The sequence below is a fragment of the Porites lutea genome, chromosome 13 (assembly GCF_958299795.1).
Source record: "Porites lutea chromosome 13, jaPorLute2.1, whole genome shotgun sequence".
Classification (NCBI taxonomy): Eukaryota; Metazoa; Cnidaria; class Anthozoa; order Scleractinia; family Poritidae; genus Porites; species Porites lutea.
Window position 1 is genome coordinate 7,038,885 of NC_133213.1, and position 20,322 is coordinate 7,059,206.

At 38.2% G+C, this 20,322-nt stretch overlaps 1 protein-coding gene across 1 annotated transcript in view; it reads right to left on the reverse strand.

Annotated features, from left to right (window-relative positions):
* Positions 1–12,479, reverse strand: part of LOC140922302 (uncharacterized) — a 69,884-nt gene extending 57,405 nt beyond the window's left edge. The window contains exons 1-5 of the mRNA XM_073372300.1: positions 12,398–12,479; positions 11,566–11,631; positions 4,160–4,509; positions 1,389–1,527; positions 374–723 (exon numbers count right to left, since the gene is read on the reverse strand). Of these exons, the coding sequence (XP_073228401.1) occupies positions 374–723; positions 1,389–1,527; positions 4,160–4,509; positions 11,566–11,631; positions 12,398–12,479 (987 nt within the window). The remainder of the gene's footprint in view (positions 1–373; positions 724–1,388; positions 1,528–4,159; positions 4,510–11,565; positions 11,632–12,397) is intronic.
* Positions 12,480–20,322: the final 7,843 nt, after the last annotated feature.

The following is a 20,322-nucleotide window of genomic DNA, read 5'->3' on the forward strand; positions in this document are numbered from 1 at the left end:
GTTGGGTAATTTCCAGCTTTCCCAAGTTCTTTTGACATCCCACAGTAGCTTAGGCTTTTTATTCTCGATTTGAGTTCAACGCACGGATTTTTCTTAATCTGCCATTAGTCAGCCGGTTTTTCTTCTCTTTGTCTTTACGTCCGCCGACTTGAGTGTTCTCGACAGCAAAAAAGAACGCCTGATAGCAGGTTAATTTTCCTTCGACATTCAAGCGCCGTAAGTTTTTTTTTCCTCAGTAACTCACAAAAAACAGGATTGACTTCGGCATATAAGAACCCCCTCGACTTGAAAAACTCTTTATATCATACTGAGCCTTATCCAATAATTGTTAGTAACCAATTAATTCTCGTCAAGTTCTGTATGTTATGCTTACCTTCTCTGTATCTTGTCCTACCTCCATGTAGTACTGGAAATGCACTCCATCGTCGCTATATTGAAGCTTGTATGAAGTCACCCATTCTTCCTGGGATCCGCACCCTTGTGTTGCTACGCGTGTAACGTTGACATGATATTCACTGAATTGAACTTGAAGCCATTGATAGTTATCATTTGTGGCAGATTCCCAGCACGATGCCAAGCTATCATTGTTTAGTCTGCCATAACTCGCAGACATTAAAAATGGCTCACCATTTAACGTCCATTGACCCTCCGAAGATGCACTTAGCTGATTGTCTAAGATATTACCACTTTCCATCCCCAGTGCTTGCTGACACTCTGGCTGTTCTATAAAATGTTGACAAAGATGTTATAAAGCCGATGTTCAATGACGAGGTGTGCTAAGTAACTAAACAGGTTTCATTACTGGAAACTTGCTTGCTTTTTTTGCGTATGCATATGCATATATACAGTCACGATTCACTTATGCTTACTAACAACAGAATGTGGATAGCCAAGGAGGTGCGTGTGGGTGGAATAAACAATAAAAGAAATAGAAAATAAATAAAATACACACTATTTAAAGTAGTCAGTAACTCAGAGATTACTTATATTAAAAAATACAAGCTTGGAATAGACAAATTCACAAGCGAGAGCACTACTAACACACGGGCTTAAATAACTAAAGAAATTAATTATTCTAAAACGGGTGATACAAGTACATTGTCTGAATAAATTATCAGCAATTGTCAAAACAGCTTTGTTATTAGTATCAAAAACTTATTTTTGGTGAAAAAATAAATGAACTGCAGAGTGAAACGATTCCCTTGGTCGCCATGTGGATAGCTAGCATGAATATTCCACTCGTGACTTGATTTTTCTTTGTATAAACACTCGCCTAAGGGCTCGAGGGTGTACCAAACAAGTCAAGTTACTCGTGGAATATTTTACGTTATACCACTCGAAAGCATTGCATAACTAGTAGGTATATAATAAAACATTCTATGTAATACCTTTACAGCCATATAGCTCAACCCTCATAGCTATACGAAGCTCCCAGGTCACTGGTCGAAAGCGGAGATACATTGCCCTAAGTGGTGGATCAAGGTTATGGGTAACCACACGATTACTATCTGTGTTGCCGCTGAAAACCTACACGTAAAAGTTTCACAAAGCTTAGTGAATATTCGCTACTTGCACATTCCCATAATACACCTTGCATTGTTTTCAATTCCTCTTTGGATTTACAATCCTCCCAAGGGAACTTGAAAACAATACTTGTGCAAAGTTTTGGGGGGTAAAGAAGGTGTATTATGGTTTATGTCAAAGTAGTGAATTAAACACTTAATGACTGTTCCCGAGGGAAACAGTTAATTTTGTTTCCCGAGAATCTCAGTGATTTGTTATATAGCTGGAAATTTTAAAGCTGAAAATTCATTAAACCTCGCTGTAACGGCGGTCGTCGGTCAACATTCGCGGGTAACATTGCATTGTTACCCTCTGACTTCATAGATTTTGCAATGTTGCCCGCTCAGAGACTTTGTCAGGAAATAGTTTCATTGTTAGATGTCATGTGACCTCGAAGTAACCAATGAAAGCGCGCGTTGTCGGGAAGAAATTTCCAGCGATATAACAATGGCTGATGTGGTTACGATAAGCTACAAAATGTAAAATGTCCAAGAAGTTAATGCATTTCAGTGATGAATAGCACATACATGTACTAATACAGCCAGGAAACCATACAGCTGTCGTTAGTAAATGCGAAGAAGATATATAAAACATAACAGCTAGTGCGGCTTGCACAAACATTCTGGGACGGTTAATTGATCGAAGTCTAACTTAAGCCGCGCGCGGTTTAACAAATCTGTGGACCCCCAGGTCTCTTCCTTAGTGGGGTATTTTAAGAAGATAAGTTATTTTCTGGTCTACTCTGTATGCTAAAATTTTTCACAATAAATGGTGTTTAGATAAAAATATTGGACCAATTGAAAATGGCTTAGAACGCGTTTGTTAAACACCGGCTAAACTGCGTTGAAATAACTGGCTCTCTGAGTCTCTCACTAGTGTTGTTACTAGCCAAGTTCAAGCAACTACGACGACGACGACGACGACGACAACGTCAAAAAAGAATTGGTTTTATGAGCAAAACAACAGGTCTGCACATGCATCACGCTTTTTAGTACATTTCTTTGACGTCCACTGCACGACTACGACGTGAAAGCTCCCAATGCAACGTTTTGTGGAGGACGTGGAGATACGTCGACAGATTTTCCTTTCTCTATTTGAACATGGATAAAGTCCTTCAGAATTCAACTCCAGGAAATTAAAAGTAGCCTACTTTTAACGAATTGAGCGGTTCGAAATAGACGCGATAAAGTTTGAAAGGACGCAAATTCATTTTTTTGGTGATGTTTTCACTGTACGTCGTTGTCGTTATTGCTTAAGCTCACTACTAAGGCTCCGTCCACACGTATCCGGGTACTTTTGAATCTGCAACTTTTTCTTTCCGGATTCAAAAATTTCCACGTCTACACTTATCCGTATTCAAATCAAAGTTGCCCGTCCATACGTACCCGAACCGTATCCGGATTCATTCTAGTACTAAGGAGCCCTTACCATTTGTAATGAACCTTCGGTAAAAAAATTTCTGACAAATGGTACTGGACTTAAAACGTTTCCGAAAAGAGGAGTGGGTTAGAGTTTTACCATTTGCAAAACACCAGATAATAAGTGGGCTTGGGTTAAAACAAATCACCTTCCGCCTCAAAAGGAAGCCTTGTTAACCAGAAAAATGGTACAAAAAATTTCGGTCGTTTTGGTGAAAACGGGAAAAAAGGTAATACCTCGAAAGGTATTACTTTTTCTCCGGAAAATGTACTTCCGGATGAACCGTTCCACTTGAATTCTCCCCGAAATTACCGGGTTTTCCATACAAATGGACTGGGAATATTGGCAACAGAGCATGCATCGTAAAGCGCGCGAAATTTGCATCTTGCAATTCGCATTAACGGGTTGTTTCGAAGACTGTTCGAAAACGTACTATTTAATCTTACTTAATCTTCTTAATCCAGGGAATATAGTACATCTAACAGGACTAGAGGCTTGGTTACAAATGGTGGCGTCGACCGTTAGAAATGGCAACGAATGTTTACAAGGAAAATAGGCGGCGCCGTGCCCAAAACGCTTGTCGTGTAAAGCGGGCTTTTAAAGGTTATTGGTTATTGATTAGGGGAAGTGGTGCCCGATAAGAAAGGGAAGAAGCCAAAGCCGATGAAAGAATTATCACTTTTTTAGAAGCAGTTTCATGTGTAACAATTACTTGGAAAGGTTATTACAGCTTTCCCAAGTTCTTTTAACCTCCACTGTAGCTTGGGCTTTTTGTTCTCGTTTTGAGTTTGACGAAGGGATTTTCCATCAACCTGCGATCAGACGGTCCTTCTTCGCTTTCTCTTTCCGTGCGCCGGCCTAAGGCGTTTCCCACAGAAAAAAACTGATCGCAGGTTGACTTTCCTTCGACCTTCAACCGCATTTTCCTCCAAAGTATTTGGTGGGGTGTACCCCGTCAGTAGATTGCTATAAAGTTACTAACAGTAACTCACAACAGATATGATTAATCGCTAAATGGTCCTTAGTCATCCATAGCCATAATGTGCTCTACAGAATTGACCTCAGGATATAAAACCCCTTTGATCTGAAAACTATTCATATCATACTGAGCCTTATCCATTCGTTGTTTAATAACCAATAAATTCACACCAGGTGCTTTATAGTATATTACGCTTGCCTTTTCTGTATTTTGTCCTTTTTCCATGTAGTATTGGAAATTCACTCCATCGTTACTATATTGAAGCTTGTATGAAGTCACCAATTCTTCCTCTCTACCACACCCTTGTGTTGCTATGCGTGTAACATTGACGTAATATTCACCAAGGTGTACTTGTAGCCATTGATGTTCATCATTTGTGGCAGATTCCCAGCAAGATGCCAAACCATCATTATTTAGTCTGCCATTACTTGCAGACATTAAAAATGGCTCACCATCTAACGTCCATTGACCCTCTGAAGATGCACTTAGCTGACTGTCTAAGATATCACCACTTTCCATACCTAGTGCTTGCTGGCATTCCGAATGTTCTATAAAACGTTGTAAAAGATGTCGTGTTTAATAACAATGTGTGTTGAATTGCTAATCATGAAGTAGGTTCCAAAAAGTTATAAAAATGACGTATTTCAGGGTGTGGAAGGGGTATCCCTGGATCCGGGATTTGACCCGAAATATAGTGCGCGATTTTGGAAAAGGCAAGATTTATTGATGGAATACGGGATTCGACCGCTACTTGGGAAGCGGGATTCGCCAAAATCTTGACACGAGATGCGGAATTGCAGAGAAAGTGGTTTTCCGGAGAGAGATGACAGACGTTGGGATGCGGGATTTTCGTGAAAAAGTAGCGGGAATGCGGATTCAGGATCCCTCTTCAACAATCTGTTATTTGCCTTTACATCTGCAGTGACGAGGCACTTAATGTATGCTAACAAGAGACGGTGGATGGGCAAGGAGGAGCGTGGGAGTCGGAAAAAAAGGAGAGTCAAATCAAAGGATGTAACACTTCAAAATGGATGGAAAACTCAAACAGCAAGTATTAGAAGATATTAGACGACGATAAAATTAAATAAATAAATACTGTATAAAATAGCTAGTATAGCCAAGGCTACTTGTTTTTTTGTAAAGAGAAAAAAAAGTCAATTGCAGAAGGAAAACGATTCTCTGGGTAACTAACGTTTCTTCAGACAGACGACGGACTTGTGGAACGATAACGAGAGCTAGGAAGAAACTGGATTGATTTTAGGGTTGGAAGGGATTCTAACCTGCATATCCTGCTAGTGGGTTGTAGGTCTATAAATTTCTCGTCCCCAGAGGCCACGTTCTATTTGAATCTTTAACCAAAACGATCGCGGCCTCTGGGGACGAGAATGCCCAGTTGATGTTTTAGCATGGGGCAAAAAATTCTAACACTACCTCCATTACTGACTGCGTCCTTCTTCTTGTGTTTGTATTTGCGTTTGCTCTGCGCCGACAGGAACACCAGAGAGAATATCAACACAGCAAAGATTTGATTATAAAACCACATTTCCTGGGAAAGTGAGACGAACAAGTGAAAGTGAATGACTGCATCAATAGCGATCATTACAATCGTGATAGCAATCTTATCATAGTACAAAATGAGGGTAAAGAAATGGAAAAACTTAAAGAAACGGGCACACAGACACCAACCCATGGCCTGGCCAGTACCTCACGCATGCGCACAGCCATATCACCCGGGCGGTGGCAGCCATGGACATCTATGCGATGCTGATGAGCCCAAATAAGGGCGAAACAGCTGTCCATGGCTGCCACTGCACGGGTGATTTGGCTGTGCGCTTGCGTGAGGTACTGGCTAGGCTTAACCGCAAGTTGTTCGGCAAATTTTATGCAACTTTTGAGATTTTCAGCAACTTTTGCGATTTCCGCCAACTTTTAAAATTCTGGGCAACTTTTGATTTTTTTTTAGCATTTTTGAAATTAATTTTTACTTTTTTCGCTACGTACATTTATTACCTTTCAAAAAAAAAAGTCAGCTAAATTTAACTGGTTTATACTACTGTGTGAGTGTGTGGACTCCAGGATTGGCCCAAGTACCAATGCCAGCTTGGTGTTGCACGCATATCAATGGAGTTAGCGGTATCACGTGACACGTTTTTCAAGATGGCGGACAACACTGTCAGTGATTCAGATTCCAGCTGATAGAATTTGATATAAGATCAAAGTACCTTTTCTTAGGTGACCACTTAATCAAAATTCTCACAATCCTTTCCTTCGTAGTAACGTATTGATATTGTTAGGAGAACTGAGTTGACTCTCGAAAGTCACTCTTGTGACTTGAACAGGAGGAAGTTGACTCTTGAAAGTCACTCTTGTGACTTGAACAGGAGAAAGTTGACTCTTGAAAGTCACTCTCGGGTCTTTGACTTGAACGGTTAATGTTACTATCCCCAAACAAACGCAAACGGCCACAAAATATATTGAATGAACATTATTTAAATTTCGCTAAAAAATACAAACGCGTTTGTTTCTCGGCCACAAATAAACAAACTGGATCAGGTTGTGAAAACCGAAGTTTTTGTTGTTGTTGTTGTTTATTTCTTTCTTCTTTCTTCTTTTTCTTCTTCTTCTTTTTTTTTTTTCACAGATGTTTACATTATTTGGGGAATTCATATCCCTATTATTCAAATAACTCCTTTAACCGGGTATCGTGACTGAATATATATTCAGTATCAAGTTTAAGGGAAGCTTTTCTAATCAACTATATCGCTAGATGCAATAAAAACACCAGAATCTGAATCGCCAAGACAGTTTACAACAAAATCACCTGTGAAGAACAAAAGTTGAGGGGGAAGGAGCAGGTGTTTTACGGTAGGTGGTTCAAGGTGAACCATGTCCTAATTTTCAATTTCTTAATTGTGTAAAAGCGCATTTCCTCTTCGTTGCCCATGTTGGTTTATTCCCTGTGGTTGTAAAGCCATTAAAAAACGTTCTTCAGCGTTATCTGAACTGTATTGTTATTATTACGGGTTTTATGTTTTATCGAAATATGTTTACGTTTCATTTTTGCAGTTTTTACAATAAGCTGCTTATAAAATCATACCCATAGCCATTTTTTTTTTGTCTTTTGTGAGCTATTGAGAAATTATAAATTATAAACCATGTTTTTCCTCAACCTCACTAATAATTCATGAACAGAAAACAAAGAAATTGACTACCGAAACACTGGTTCGGATTTCTCCATCGGATTTTGCGAACTTTAGCTTTCAGCTGAATTTCTGTAAGGAAAGACTCTCCCAAGTTTTTAATTTTCTTTTCCAACTTTTGACTGCGACCAGCGAAAACTCGTCAACTCGGCTGGAAAAAACGCCTTGAAACCAGTAAAAGTGCAAAGTTTGAGAGTGATTTATTAAAAACTATTGAAAATATAGCCCCGCAAAGTGGCGGAATTTTACAGAAGTTTGTATGCTGAGGGACACGTTCCACGGCATGTGAAATTCCAGTAAGGGCCTGTTTACATGGAGGTGGTGGACCCCAGATAGGTGAGGTAACATGTGGCGGGTCACCCCACCTATCATGTAAACGCGATCAAATTAAAATGAGAGATTATATGGACAGGCGGGTTACCCACCAAAGCGGTTTACCTCACCTACCTGGGGTTCCCCAACTCCATGTAAACAGGCCGTAACTGTGTAAAGCTATATCTTCACTGACTTTCGACGTATCACCTTTAAACTTGTTAAGTTTTTCAATTTTAAGGAACTCCTTCAAGAAGTGTTAAGGGATACTCGCTTACTGGTCTTTACTGTAAAAAAAAAGAAAAAGAAAAAAAAAGAAAAATGTGACAAGGTCTATTATTTTGTTCATCTGAGAAACTATAAAACACTCCTCTCGGTGTTTCATCCGATATACGGATATCTCAAAGTCGGACTTAAAAAGCTTGCCAGCGCCTTGTTTTATAAACCCACTTCTCGGTGTCAACATATCTGAATATTTGATACATTACATTAGTGGATAGCTCTCACATAATGTTCATCCGACTATTCTGATGTATAGACCTATCAGGCAAACTCAATGTTGTACCCAATTCAGGTCTCCCAGGGTTAAGATTCTTTGCGTGTTGTATTTGCACTGCAATGTGGCATTCTGGGCACATTTAAATGATATGGAAATTGCTGAAACAAAACGTTTTTTTCCCCAAAATGTTTGAATTAGGTACAACTTTGAGTTAGCGGAATAGGTCTATTTCCTCCTTTGGTTTCCCTGTTACAGAAATAATTTAATTCATTTTTGATTTCTAAGAATTTTGAAAGCGTGACTGTCGTGCTAATGAAATGCCTCGTTTTCTTTTTAAATGGAATCCTGATGAATCAAAACAATAAAAAGGAAAAAAAGCTTTTACCTTGAAGCAGTGAGAGTATGACCTCCTTGAACTTGACTCTGAAGCAAATGTGTTAATGCGCGATATGAATCTACTATTAAAAGAAGTTCACAGCCACGTGCATTCATTAAGGTGATCAAGCAATCGGAACGGTGTTCAAAAACGCCACCAGTGAAGATAAACCCTTTTTTGGATTAAATGTTGCCTATGGGTGGGGTCAACAATGTCGAGCGGCAAAGACTGAATTTTGTATGAATGATTACCTCGCGTTTGTCCTCTTGGCACTAGCATTTTATAATTAATTATTAAAATGCAAGAATGTCAGAGTGAGCGCGAACCTATTCCACGTGCTTTCGAAAAAGATGTCCCTGCGGATTCATAAAAATCCTTGTGATGTGATTTGACATGTAGGACAATATTCTCGAAAGATGAAAGCAAAGTGTGTTTTTATTACACAAATAACAACAACAAAACATAATTTTAATTTTTAATCAAATAACCTGTCTTGACCTGTTCATCTTTTTGTTTTTGTCTTTCTTGTTCTGCTTTAACTTTTTGCGCGTTTATTGCATTTTTGTTTCTCGACTAGTACGAAAAAATACTTTATGATCTTTTCTATTTAGTTCTACCGTAATAATTTTATTCAATTACATCCGATTTTTTTGTAATAATTTTATTATGAAAACTTGTTGTCCTTTTTGCTTCTGTTAGTCAATGAAGCTGAAAACAACCGTCAATTATATTAGTCTCACAGCAAACACTTAAAAAAGTAGCCAACAATAAGAGTTCCTGCCTGATTTGTTTCCAAGTTTACAGAATTTTAGATTTACTCTGTTCGACCCAACTAAGAGTTTTTGTAGACTGGCATGCCCATAATATTGCAGAAGTTTTATCCATACTAGCAGAATCGTCTGCAACCGTAACACTTTTGAAAGCCACAACGAGTTCGTCGATGAGGACCGCATCTGTAAAAAATGCAGTGGCCGCAGAGGTAACGATAATGACAGGGATGATAGGGTCTCGTCAGTTTGGCATCTACAAGAAAATATGAAGAATATGACTGATGTACATACCATATGTGACCCTCCACAGGATTTTAATGCTAAAGGTGAAAGCACGCGCACGACACGCTTTCACTTTAAAACAAAAGAATTTATTTTAACATGCTTTAGCACGCTTGCAATCTTGCCTCATTAGCAATTTCTTTTGTTTCAGGGGACACGCTTGAGACAATTAAGCGTGAGCAAGTCGAACAAAAGAGCGTGTTAAGGTTTTCAAACAAAAGCTCCGTGCGAAAAAGCACAACACGCTTTCAGTGTGCGCAAAAGCACGCAAGGCGTGTGATCTATAAGCTAAATAAATTTCCTCTACAAAAAGGAACCGCAAATGATTATGAACGGCACCCTTGTTTGGTAACTATAAGAAAGAAAAAGTTATACCTCAGCGATCGCAGCGATAGTATCTGATTGAAAAAACGTTGTCGCTTGAAAAGTATACACAGTGAACGGTGTGACCTACTGGATTTATGGGTAGAACTATATTAGCATTGCAAAATCAAAGTTCTTTCCAGAAATGTTTACTGACGAAGCTGTGCAAAGGTTATCTTAACTTTCCTTAATTTAAAACACATTTGCTACTCAAATAAGCGCTGCATTTGGGACAAACAAGTTAGTAAGCGCCACAGCTGAGGTTAGATATAATCAAAATCAAAAGACGTTAATACTATTATTTTAAGACGGAAAATTATAATACAGTAGCGAAAACAATTCTTTGTCTCGCTAAAGTTTCAAATAAACGCCGCCCTCGCATTAAATCACAGTATTTGAAACGAGTAAATACTACAAGCGACACCGAAAGGGTTATAGGGAGTGCGGGCGAGATCGATCGAATGTCAAAACGCTGTTGTTCCAACGTTTTGCTTTGCGTAAATCTCCGTGATGTAAGGTCAAAACGCGCGTAATTATATTACGAGTGATAGACGGTCCAAACGTCAAAAGTGTAAACATACATTATACTGGGTCAATTCAATAAAATTTTAGTGTAATTCACAAGCGTACATGTAGCTATTGTTTCCAGACTCCAGCTATATAGCAATGGCGACACTTGTAGATTCAACTCGTGAAAGTTTCATAAAATTGACCCCTGGCAACAAACGAGCTACGCATGCGTAATGGCGACATGGAGATAAGAATTGCAAGCTCCTCTGGTCGCCCGCAATTAATTATGCCTTACATAAAATTATATGAAGAAATGATTATCCTACATATGAAGGTGGGAATTTAGTATAAAGGATAGCCGAAGTATTTTGTTCTCAACTTCATCGGGAATGTTGATCGTTAGAAATAACATTGGCTTTCTCAGGACTTGGTGATGCTCACTGAAAACCTTTTTCACATCTTACAGTCATCTTCTCCTTTAAAATGAAAATAGGAAGAAAAAACGCCTGCAGTTGTAATAAACGTGATAACGACAGCGACGATAACGACGGCGTCTGCATCTGGGCCAACGATAAGTGCAGAAGCGGCAGTGGTAGCGATAATAACCCAGACGTCTGCTCTTTTTAACATCTGCAGCGACGTACAAGGGGGTGGGGGTGGGGGAGGGGGTGGATGCCTTTTTTCTTAGACAAACAAACATCAGCTTCTGGCGTTTTCAGCAGCTGTCCGTAATCTCTTTCGCACGAATTTTTAGTTAAGTTTGGTGATGATCAATAACTATGGTTACCAGATATGGCGTCATTGTAGGTGGTCGATCTTGTTTTTTTAGTGAAAGTGCGTGTTTTTTAACATGTTTCAACTAGAAAATCAAATTACGCCTGTGGCTAAAATGGCGCAAAAAGTACTTATTTATTTGTTATTTTATATGTCAGGCACAAAAATTACCAATTCTTTCTGTTATTACGAGATTTCCACTTCTGGGTAAAATCCAAGATGGCGGCCAAGATGGCGACCATTTTTGGGGATGTCACAGACCTCCAGCAGCACCACCACCTATAAAATATAGCTCATCCTGTTGAGAAGATGAAACGCTTTTCAATGAAGGCAAAATCTTTTCGAAATACTGCAACATATCAAAACCTCAGGGGAGAGGTTCCATCAACGCCAACTCCCCCCCCCCCCCCACCCCTTATACAACGGTGAGCGTATGGCTTTGTGTGTACATGTACTTCCCAGGGCTAATTAATTAATCAATTTATTTTTTTGCGCTTTACATTTAAAGTAGCTCTCACCTTCACCAAGAGCGATGGCTGCATCATCGGTGTCTTCTTGTGGCTGGCCTTCCTCTACCTCCTCGCCTATTTTGGAAAAGAAATATCACGAAACAAAAATAGCTTTTTCAAGACTCTTCTTTATTCATTGTGTCAAAAACATCAATAGAGAACTTTAGATTCTAGGACGAGGATAACTACCAAGAGAGGATTTCTTTCATGTATTTTCCAAAAATAAACAGTCAGGGAAGCTTCATTATTGCACTTTTTCACTAGAAAAGCAAAAGCGTTTACTTTTTTGAAGGAGATTTTTTGTATATTAAATGTACAGAACGCTCTCTGCAAGCGCATAAAACGTTTGTCTTATCCATCCTAAGGCCGTCCAGGAATTCTATTGAATTGCAAATAGTGTCATAAAAGTGTCAACAAATACTGTTTGCACTTTAGCGTTTATCTATTGTCCCTGTTGACTTTCAGCATGGTGTTAATGACTTGGATGTGTTGAGACGATATATGAGATGATATTTGTCTCTTTTGCATGCCTAATGACGCATATGAATGCCCACAAGTGTTACTGAATGTTGATTAAAATGCAAAAATCCTACTAACTGACTTTTATTTATGAGCAAATGTTTGTTTTTTCGCGCTAATGAACGTATCTTCGCAATATTAGGCGCCGTTTCACGCTAATTATTGCGTATTTTCTTGTAATGAAAAGCAAAAGTCGTAAAATGACCCAGGGTATCTCCTTTTCCCGTCAAAATGACGCTGGCTCAAGTGCACACTACTTAGTATTGAGAAAATCTTGTTTTCGTAATCTAAAGGTTTCTGTTGTTATAAAAATACTTGGTACCTTCCTCTGGCATATCGTCTGAGTCTTCATGTTCCTCGTTATCAAAGTCTTTTTCGCCCAATTCTGTTTCATTCTCGTCCATTTCGTCTTTAACTGATGGCAATGAACAAATAAAGAATAATAACCACTGTATTGATAGTCTGAAAAAATGCAGAGTTTCGTTTATTCCCTTCAACATTCGTAAAATTTACTAACCTTCTGCAGGCATTTCATTCTCTGTCAAATCGGCTGTTTTCTCACCATCTATTTCCCCAAGTTCCGACAACGAATCCTGTAGAGTGCAGACATTAGAAAAATTAATCCATAGGTACCTTTGCTTAGCACTGATATGTGTTTTACTGTTGCTTTGAAGGCTCTTACTGTGCTGTGTCATGCATTTTTAAGTCTTGCACAGTTTTTGAATCAGTACAAGGAAATGACTGAACATGATCACAGTTCTTAGTTCTGAAAAGGCCGCGCCCTATGATTAAGATACCATGCAAATTAGCTCCAGGAATGAAACATTAAGTAATGGTCCAGATAAGAAGGAAAGGACCAAAACGCAGTGAAAACGTCGGATTGCAAAAAGGTGCTAACCTTACTATTGTCTCTACTATGGTTCTGATTGGTTTAAACATCAAGTTTTACGAAATCTTCGCAAAACAGCATGTACATTAATCCCTTTTTTTCTATCCCACTTCCTTATAACAAATTCTCGTCTGAGTCTAAGTAACACGGAAATCGTATGTGCGGATCATGTAAAATTGTGAACATTTCTTGGCCATTGTTTGCAACTCTTGTGATTGGTCGAAATGTTTTAACGCAAAAATACACCCTTTAAAAGTGGAGTTTAAATGCATTTTCTTTCGTGAACTGCCTTTTTGGTACATTCTCTGCGTGAAAATGAAAACATTTCTATGTGAGGAAAGCGTATTGCGCCACAACAAAACAAATTGCTTCCCTTCTTACCTCGATCATTACTTAAAGAAAAAAGTTTCAGTAACAAAATACTAGTCTGTTTTTGTGTTTGCCGGTAGTACGTAAAAGGCTCTTTAACAAAGGGAAATCAGAAAGCAAAAGAAAATGATAACATAGTTCTTTTAACTCGTGGAGCCATGCGTACAGTTTTAAACGTTTCGTGAGATAGTCGAACTTTAAAAATTGACTTACCTTTGGGATAAGGGATGAATGAGCAGCGAAAATCATCCCAGCAACAAAAAGCAGAAAAAGACGAGACATCGTGTTAGGGCAGTTTGAATGTTGCGGTCTTTACCACCTTACTGCTCTGGATGAGAAGTGACACGAATATGGAGGCCTGGAGCACGAGTTGCTGCACGTTTATTTGTTCCAATAACATCAATACTGTTTTTGCATGATAATTTTGAGTGCCGATAGGTTTCATTTCAAGTGCTTTTCATGAAGCATCTCAGCTAATACTGAGGGGATTCGTATGTGTAATCAAATGGTGACGAGTTAAATTAGGGAATAATTTCACTTGTGTTTTGTCCAAATCGTTGTAATTTCCCGAGCCTTTAATTATAAGGATTCTGACAGAACGCAAGTGAAATTATTCCGTAATTTCACGAGTATACCATTTGATTACCTATTAATATTAAAGGGGAAACGAATTACGTTACCAATCTTGGATTTTTGACATGTTTATCCTGGATCGTATCGATCGAGAACTCCACTCTCTCGAACGTTTAGCGCTTAAATTTGACTCAAGTTTAGAATTTTTCGATAAAATACCTGTTAGAATCATTCCTGATGTGCTCTTTGGTGTGTTCAGGTTTTATAAAGCGTCTTTATATGCACTGGCATCTTCCATAATGACATTTTAAAACTTCGTCGCCATCTTGAGACTGCGACGTTCGGAAGGTTGCCATAGCAATTTTGTAATTTCACGTGTGAAATTACAAATTATCGCGGAAATTTTGCGCCAAAATTAAGGAGTCATTCGTCACCTATGATATTAAGGCATTAATTAACCATAAAGAAGATATTAAAGTGATACTGGGTATCCGAAACCTCCACGGCTAATTAAAAGTTAACCAACCCGTTAAGTATCTCTGCAGTACATGAACATTTTTGTCACTTATAACTATTTTTTTCTTATTGAAGAATTTTTTTCATATTGTACCCTTTTTATATTAACACCTAAGTAATTCTTGCATTTCAGCAGCCTGTGTTATGAAAAACTCAGGTACAACTCAAGTTCACTGTACAGTACCGCAAATGATCCCCAACCGCAAATGATCCCGAGACCGCAAATGATCCCCAAAATGGACCGCAAATGATCCTCGACCGCAAGTGATCCCTAAAGTCGACCGCAAATGATCCCGTGAAAACTTGAGGAATGGAATGGATTTTATGGGACTGATTACAAAAAAGGACTGATTATAAAAAAGAAACCTTTATCTCTCGCCTTTTAAAGAAAAAGGGAAGGAGGACGCTACATCTCAGGTCCATTTATGCAAGGCGAAAAAAAAAAATGGAATAAATCTGAAAAGGTACTGCGGGTATTAACCGTATACTTCTTCCTTTGTCGATTGCTTCAATTTTCTTTCAAGAATGTTTCGTCTTTTGAAAAATTTAAGACAGGCAGGACGTTACGCAGAAAAATTATTTTAACGCCTAGAAGCTCAACATTTCTATTCAGGAATACAAAGCCGGGCACCCTCTACAAGAGCTTTATTGACTTTACTGATCTTTTTGAAAGCGTGAAATTAATCAGCCAGAATATTTCATTTTGATTTTTCTCTGAAGTGTTAATTTTACGTGATAAACAGCAAGACATTTGTTCGTAACTTAGGTGCCCGTTACGAAACAAGACATGATTTAACATAAACACAATTCAAAATGCCCCCGAACTTATCAATGTCCACAGGTTTCGGTTTATTTCGAAATAGCAACTTTCTTACATCTCATGAACGTGTTGTGAATAGTTATATTAGCGTTTTTATGTATATTCATTTGTTGTGCTTTGCTGAAGACAGTTACCAGAAATCTTAACCTGGTAATCAGAAACGCAAAGCCAGGGTAGTTATCGCGTGACAAAACATCGTAAGAAACCGTCACATTCCCGGACTTAAAGAAAATCGCTTATGATTATTCGGATCCAGGGGGCACTTAGGAGAAAATTAAACAACCTAAAACCCTTATTTAGCGGCAATCAAGAGCACTGTATTTCAAAAGAGGTCAAAGGAAATGCTCTTGGATCAAAGGGCAAATCATGCCGACCAGAAACAACAATAACCGCAGAAAATGCGTGTCATGACCTCTCACTATGAAATAAGCAGCAAAAATCACATTTGCTCAGAAAACAAAACTTTTTTTTTTTTTTTTGCTCACAAAACGTTTTCCTCAGAGGTATAATCTACCCGCCAGAGCGGAAAAAGTCATTGGAGCAAGAAGCATTTTAGCGTGAGGTAAAAGTCGTGTGTTGCCTACCTACTTCGTTTTTACTCTTGAATGATTTTTTTCCATTTAGTTTTTATTCATATATTTATTTGAGAAGTAAAATTTAGCTTTTAACCTGACTTATTGTAATAATAATAAAATCGACACGATGATCCGCTAACTTGAGTCCAAGTCATTCCTATTTTTCTTTCGGGATCATTTGCGGTCGACTTTGGGGATCATTTGCGGTCGAGGATCATTTGAGGTCCATTTTGGGGATCACTTGCGGTCTCGGGATCATTTGCGGTTGGGGATCATTTGCGGTACTGTACATCACTCCTGTTAAAGCAGGAGTGATCATGAGTAGCTCAGTGGAAAACTTTTTATTCATCAGATTTCCACTCACGGAAACTGCGGTTCCAAATTCTACTGAAAGGGCAGCCTCAAAAGACGAACACGGGGCTTATTACTGAATCAACTTCTAAAACTGGGTGTAGTAAGCTGTGAAACCTTACGAAACCAAATGATATCGCAAATATCGAAATAATATCGAAAGCAAAATGCTTCTGATAACTTGGTAGATATTGGTTAAAAGTGGATTTTTTTTTGTGCTGGAATTTGATTTTTAAATAAACAGCCGAAACTTAAACTGTAACTCAAGGCATGCAAATTCCTTTCGCTTGCCACTTTCTAAAACAAATTGTAAGCATTTTTTAGTAGAAATCAATGTTTAATCATCTTTAGTTACTCATCAAACAACGCACGTTATCTGAACTGTCCAAATACTTACCCAGCGGAATAGTATATATAATTCCTGTGTTTTCTAGCTAGTTTATGTCGGTTACTGTTATTTTATTTTAGTATTATCATTATCTTTGGCATATTGCAAGTTATAGTGCTATACTTAGAACACGAGTTTCCACTCAGTACCATATTGGAATTTAAGTATTTCAAGCACAATACTTTTTAACATTCATGTTTGAGTGTTTCATGAAAGGTACTTTTGTTCTTTCCACTAAAAGCACCTTCAGAACATGCGGCAAGACAACATAAGGTGACCTTTTAAGCACATCTTAAACATGCATTTTTTCAACTTTAACGTGCATTCTATCACGAGAGCTTCTAATTTACAGGAGATATTTCATGATAAATTGTAACTTGATACCCTAAAAATACATCATTAAACAGAGAATCAAATAGATCGAGATCTAAAGTAATAGTCCATTTTTGCTCTACAAGTCCGCCTAAACTAAAAAGAAGAAGAAAAAAAAAACGTCTTGTGTATGTAGTTTTATTTCCCGCCGTGTTTCGACCTAAAAAGAGGGTAGAATTCATCATCAAAGACGAAGAAAAAAGTACACTATCCTCATGGATACTGGAAGAGCTTTCGAAAGAAAATAGAAGGTTCTAACAGGGTAGATACAACAACGTCGTTAAAATGAAAAAGTCGGATAAAACTCGGATACCAGCGTCTTCAGATTTGTTCTCTATCAAGCTGCAATAACCATTAACCCTTTAAGCCCCAATATTCACAAGCAAATTCTCCAAACTGATCTCTATACATTTCTTTAAAGAGTAAGTTGAGAAAGTTTGATAAAAAATCAAAGCATTTTCTCTTTGGTGATCATTTAATTAATTCTCATAACCTAATCTCTTGACATTGTATGGATATTGTTAGGAGAAAATTGATGTTGGTCACTATTGGGACGTAAAGGGTTAAGAGAACAATAGTTAGTAGAGGAGACTGGATGCGGCAAACAATCCTTTATTTTCTTTTCACAAAAAGCTACTGAGTAAATTAATGCGACGTTTTTATTGCAATAAGATGAATAGAAACTGATCACTGTGCCTTCAAAAACCTTCAAAAAAGGAACCCAACGGGCTTCATTTAACCGTTCCATTATATTAACCATTGGAGAAAACATATTGTTTCTTCATTTTTTCATATTATTTAACTAAAATGAACCCTTTTAGCCTTTTTCCTTTATTTTTTCATTTTCTTGTTTTCTTTTACAACCAGTTTTCCAATTAAAAGTACGTATGATAATTGATCGAGTTAAGACCGAGAAACTGATTGTTGGACAGTTATGAATAACGTGCAGTGGTTACGGTAAACTTTAATTTAAGAAAGTTTGAATAATAAATGATATCGCGCGTTTTATGTTATACACTTAATGTCAGATCCCGAGGGAAACATTTGGTTTTGTTTCCCCGAGATCTTCTGTTACACGTTTGTTTGAAAAGGTGAGTTGTTTTGAATTTTCCCTTTAGTGTTTGTTAAACTGTGAATAGATTGTTTTCAAGTGACGTCACGGCGGCCATATTGGTGTCCCAAAACGATGAAACGGCGGCCATGTTGGTGTCCCAAACCAATCCTCTGGGAGTTGAACTCTTTTCTTATGGTAACGCTTTCTTTTGTTCCAATAAATTTGCATAGATGCTGGCCACGTGAGTGAAAACACTCTATAGTTGCATAGAGTCTTAGTAGTATTTGAAGAAGGTGTGCTTTAATATTGATGCAGTGGTCAAGAGACCAAATAGAACGAGTGTGTTTACAACCCAGCGATCGCTGTGTTCGCCACACTGAAACAGCGTGTTCATCGAAGTGAAAGTTCAGTCGGCCAGCGTGCCTTTACAATAAACAATTGATCTGACACGAATATCTGAGAGAAATTGACATACAATACTCATCTAATCAGTGGATTCTGAGAAATCTTCAGTCAAAGTACTCTCGGAATACTACTTGCGAGCGTGCCAACCTTAAGCCTGTTGCTCCTGGAAGGGGGAGGGGGGCGGGTATTCCCGGATATTTTAAAACCGGCCGGTGTCGTATAATTTAATAAAACAGCGGTTAGTAATTGATAGGATCATGAATAAAGATCATCAAGGCTGTTAAAACAACTGTAAAAAAGCTGATGATAGATACCAGAACAATAAAACATTGTCAAAAGAATACACCAACCCCATCACTGTATGTAACACCCTGAAGAAGAAAGGCCGTGCCTTCGAAATATTGGTAAAAAATATATATATTCCCGACAGTAAAATCAGCCTTGCTTCTTTTGTTTAATATTGACCTCAAGAGCGTCATATGTCCCTGGGTATATTTACTCTTGGAATATAAAAATGCTGGTGGGCGAGACACAAACTGTGTGAGAGCGCCCAAGAGTACCGCCACCTTTTTTCACATGATTTCAGGCGCACAGGGTTAATGATTCGTTTAAGGAGTGGTCTGGCCTCAGGGTTAAATAGGATCTCTACGGGTCAAGGATGACAGCACAAAGTCGTTTAAAATTTTATTTTGCTTCTTAAAAGTTTACAGAACTACATAGTTTTTAGGTGTTGAAATGAAGATTGGGTTCCATGTTTTTCTTTTTCGATGCCACAACTAAACGTTTAAGTAGACTGAAAGGTACAGCAAAATTTCAGTATCCCTTCTTGGAACCGCGATAATATCGGTAAACACAAGAACGCTTGCAGCCGTAACACACGTGATAACGACAGCGACGGTAACCATAGCCTTTGCATTTGATCCAGCGATAAACGCAGTAGCGGCATTGGAAGCGGTAATAACAGTAACGTTTGTACGGTTTGTAACTTTTGCCCCATTTGGCATCTGTAACAGAGTTATGGAGAACACAAGTTAATTAACTGTCTGAAATATAATAGGTCACTTGCACGATGACGTGTTTTTGCTACTATGAAAAGAAATTAATTTGATGGTTTTTTCCCTCGAATTTCAATTTCGTTATCCCAGTGAGGTTTAAATAGCAAAAGCCCCAATTCTATCTTATTTGCATAAGAATGCAAAACCGTGAAGAATTCTGGTAGTAGTAGTAGTAGTAAAATGCTACCATCATGTAAATGACTTATCATCTAAAGAAATGATCGAAACAGATATCAATCGGCGCTACTAGCCTTTCAGTTTCGAACAAAATCAGGACTTTGGGAGTCCAGCCCATGACCTACGATTTCTAACTCGTAAATAGGTTAAGATTGTAATTAGAGCCAGTTTTACAGGCAGTTTTGTTTTTGGACTAAACTAGTGATAGTGATTTTATAAACGGTCTAAACCTGTTCTTTGTTTGGTTTTTGGCATTTGGTTTCTTCCCCAACTTTATCCCATTACTCCCCAATAGAGCCATTTGCGTGTTGCTAAGTAGTTTTTGGGTGTTCAATCGGAGCAAGTCTAGCAGTACTTGATAATAGGAAATTGCAAATTACCCTTTAACCCTCGGACGTACAAGGGGGGAGGGGAGGGAGTTGATGTTACTGGCCCATCTAAAGTTTTTCTGAGTTTTTTTTAGACAATGAAACTACAGCACCTGACGTTTTCAGCAGCTGTCCGTTTCTCTTTCGCGCGCCTTTTGAGTTAAGTTTGGTGATGATCAGTAATTAACTATGGTTACGAGATACCTAGCCATTTTATTTTTAGTGAAAATACATGTTTTTCAATATGTTTCAACGAGAAAATCAAAACCTGTGGATAATATGAAGCAAAGTGCTTATTTATGCGCAAAACTATACCAATTCTCCAAGTTGGCGAC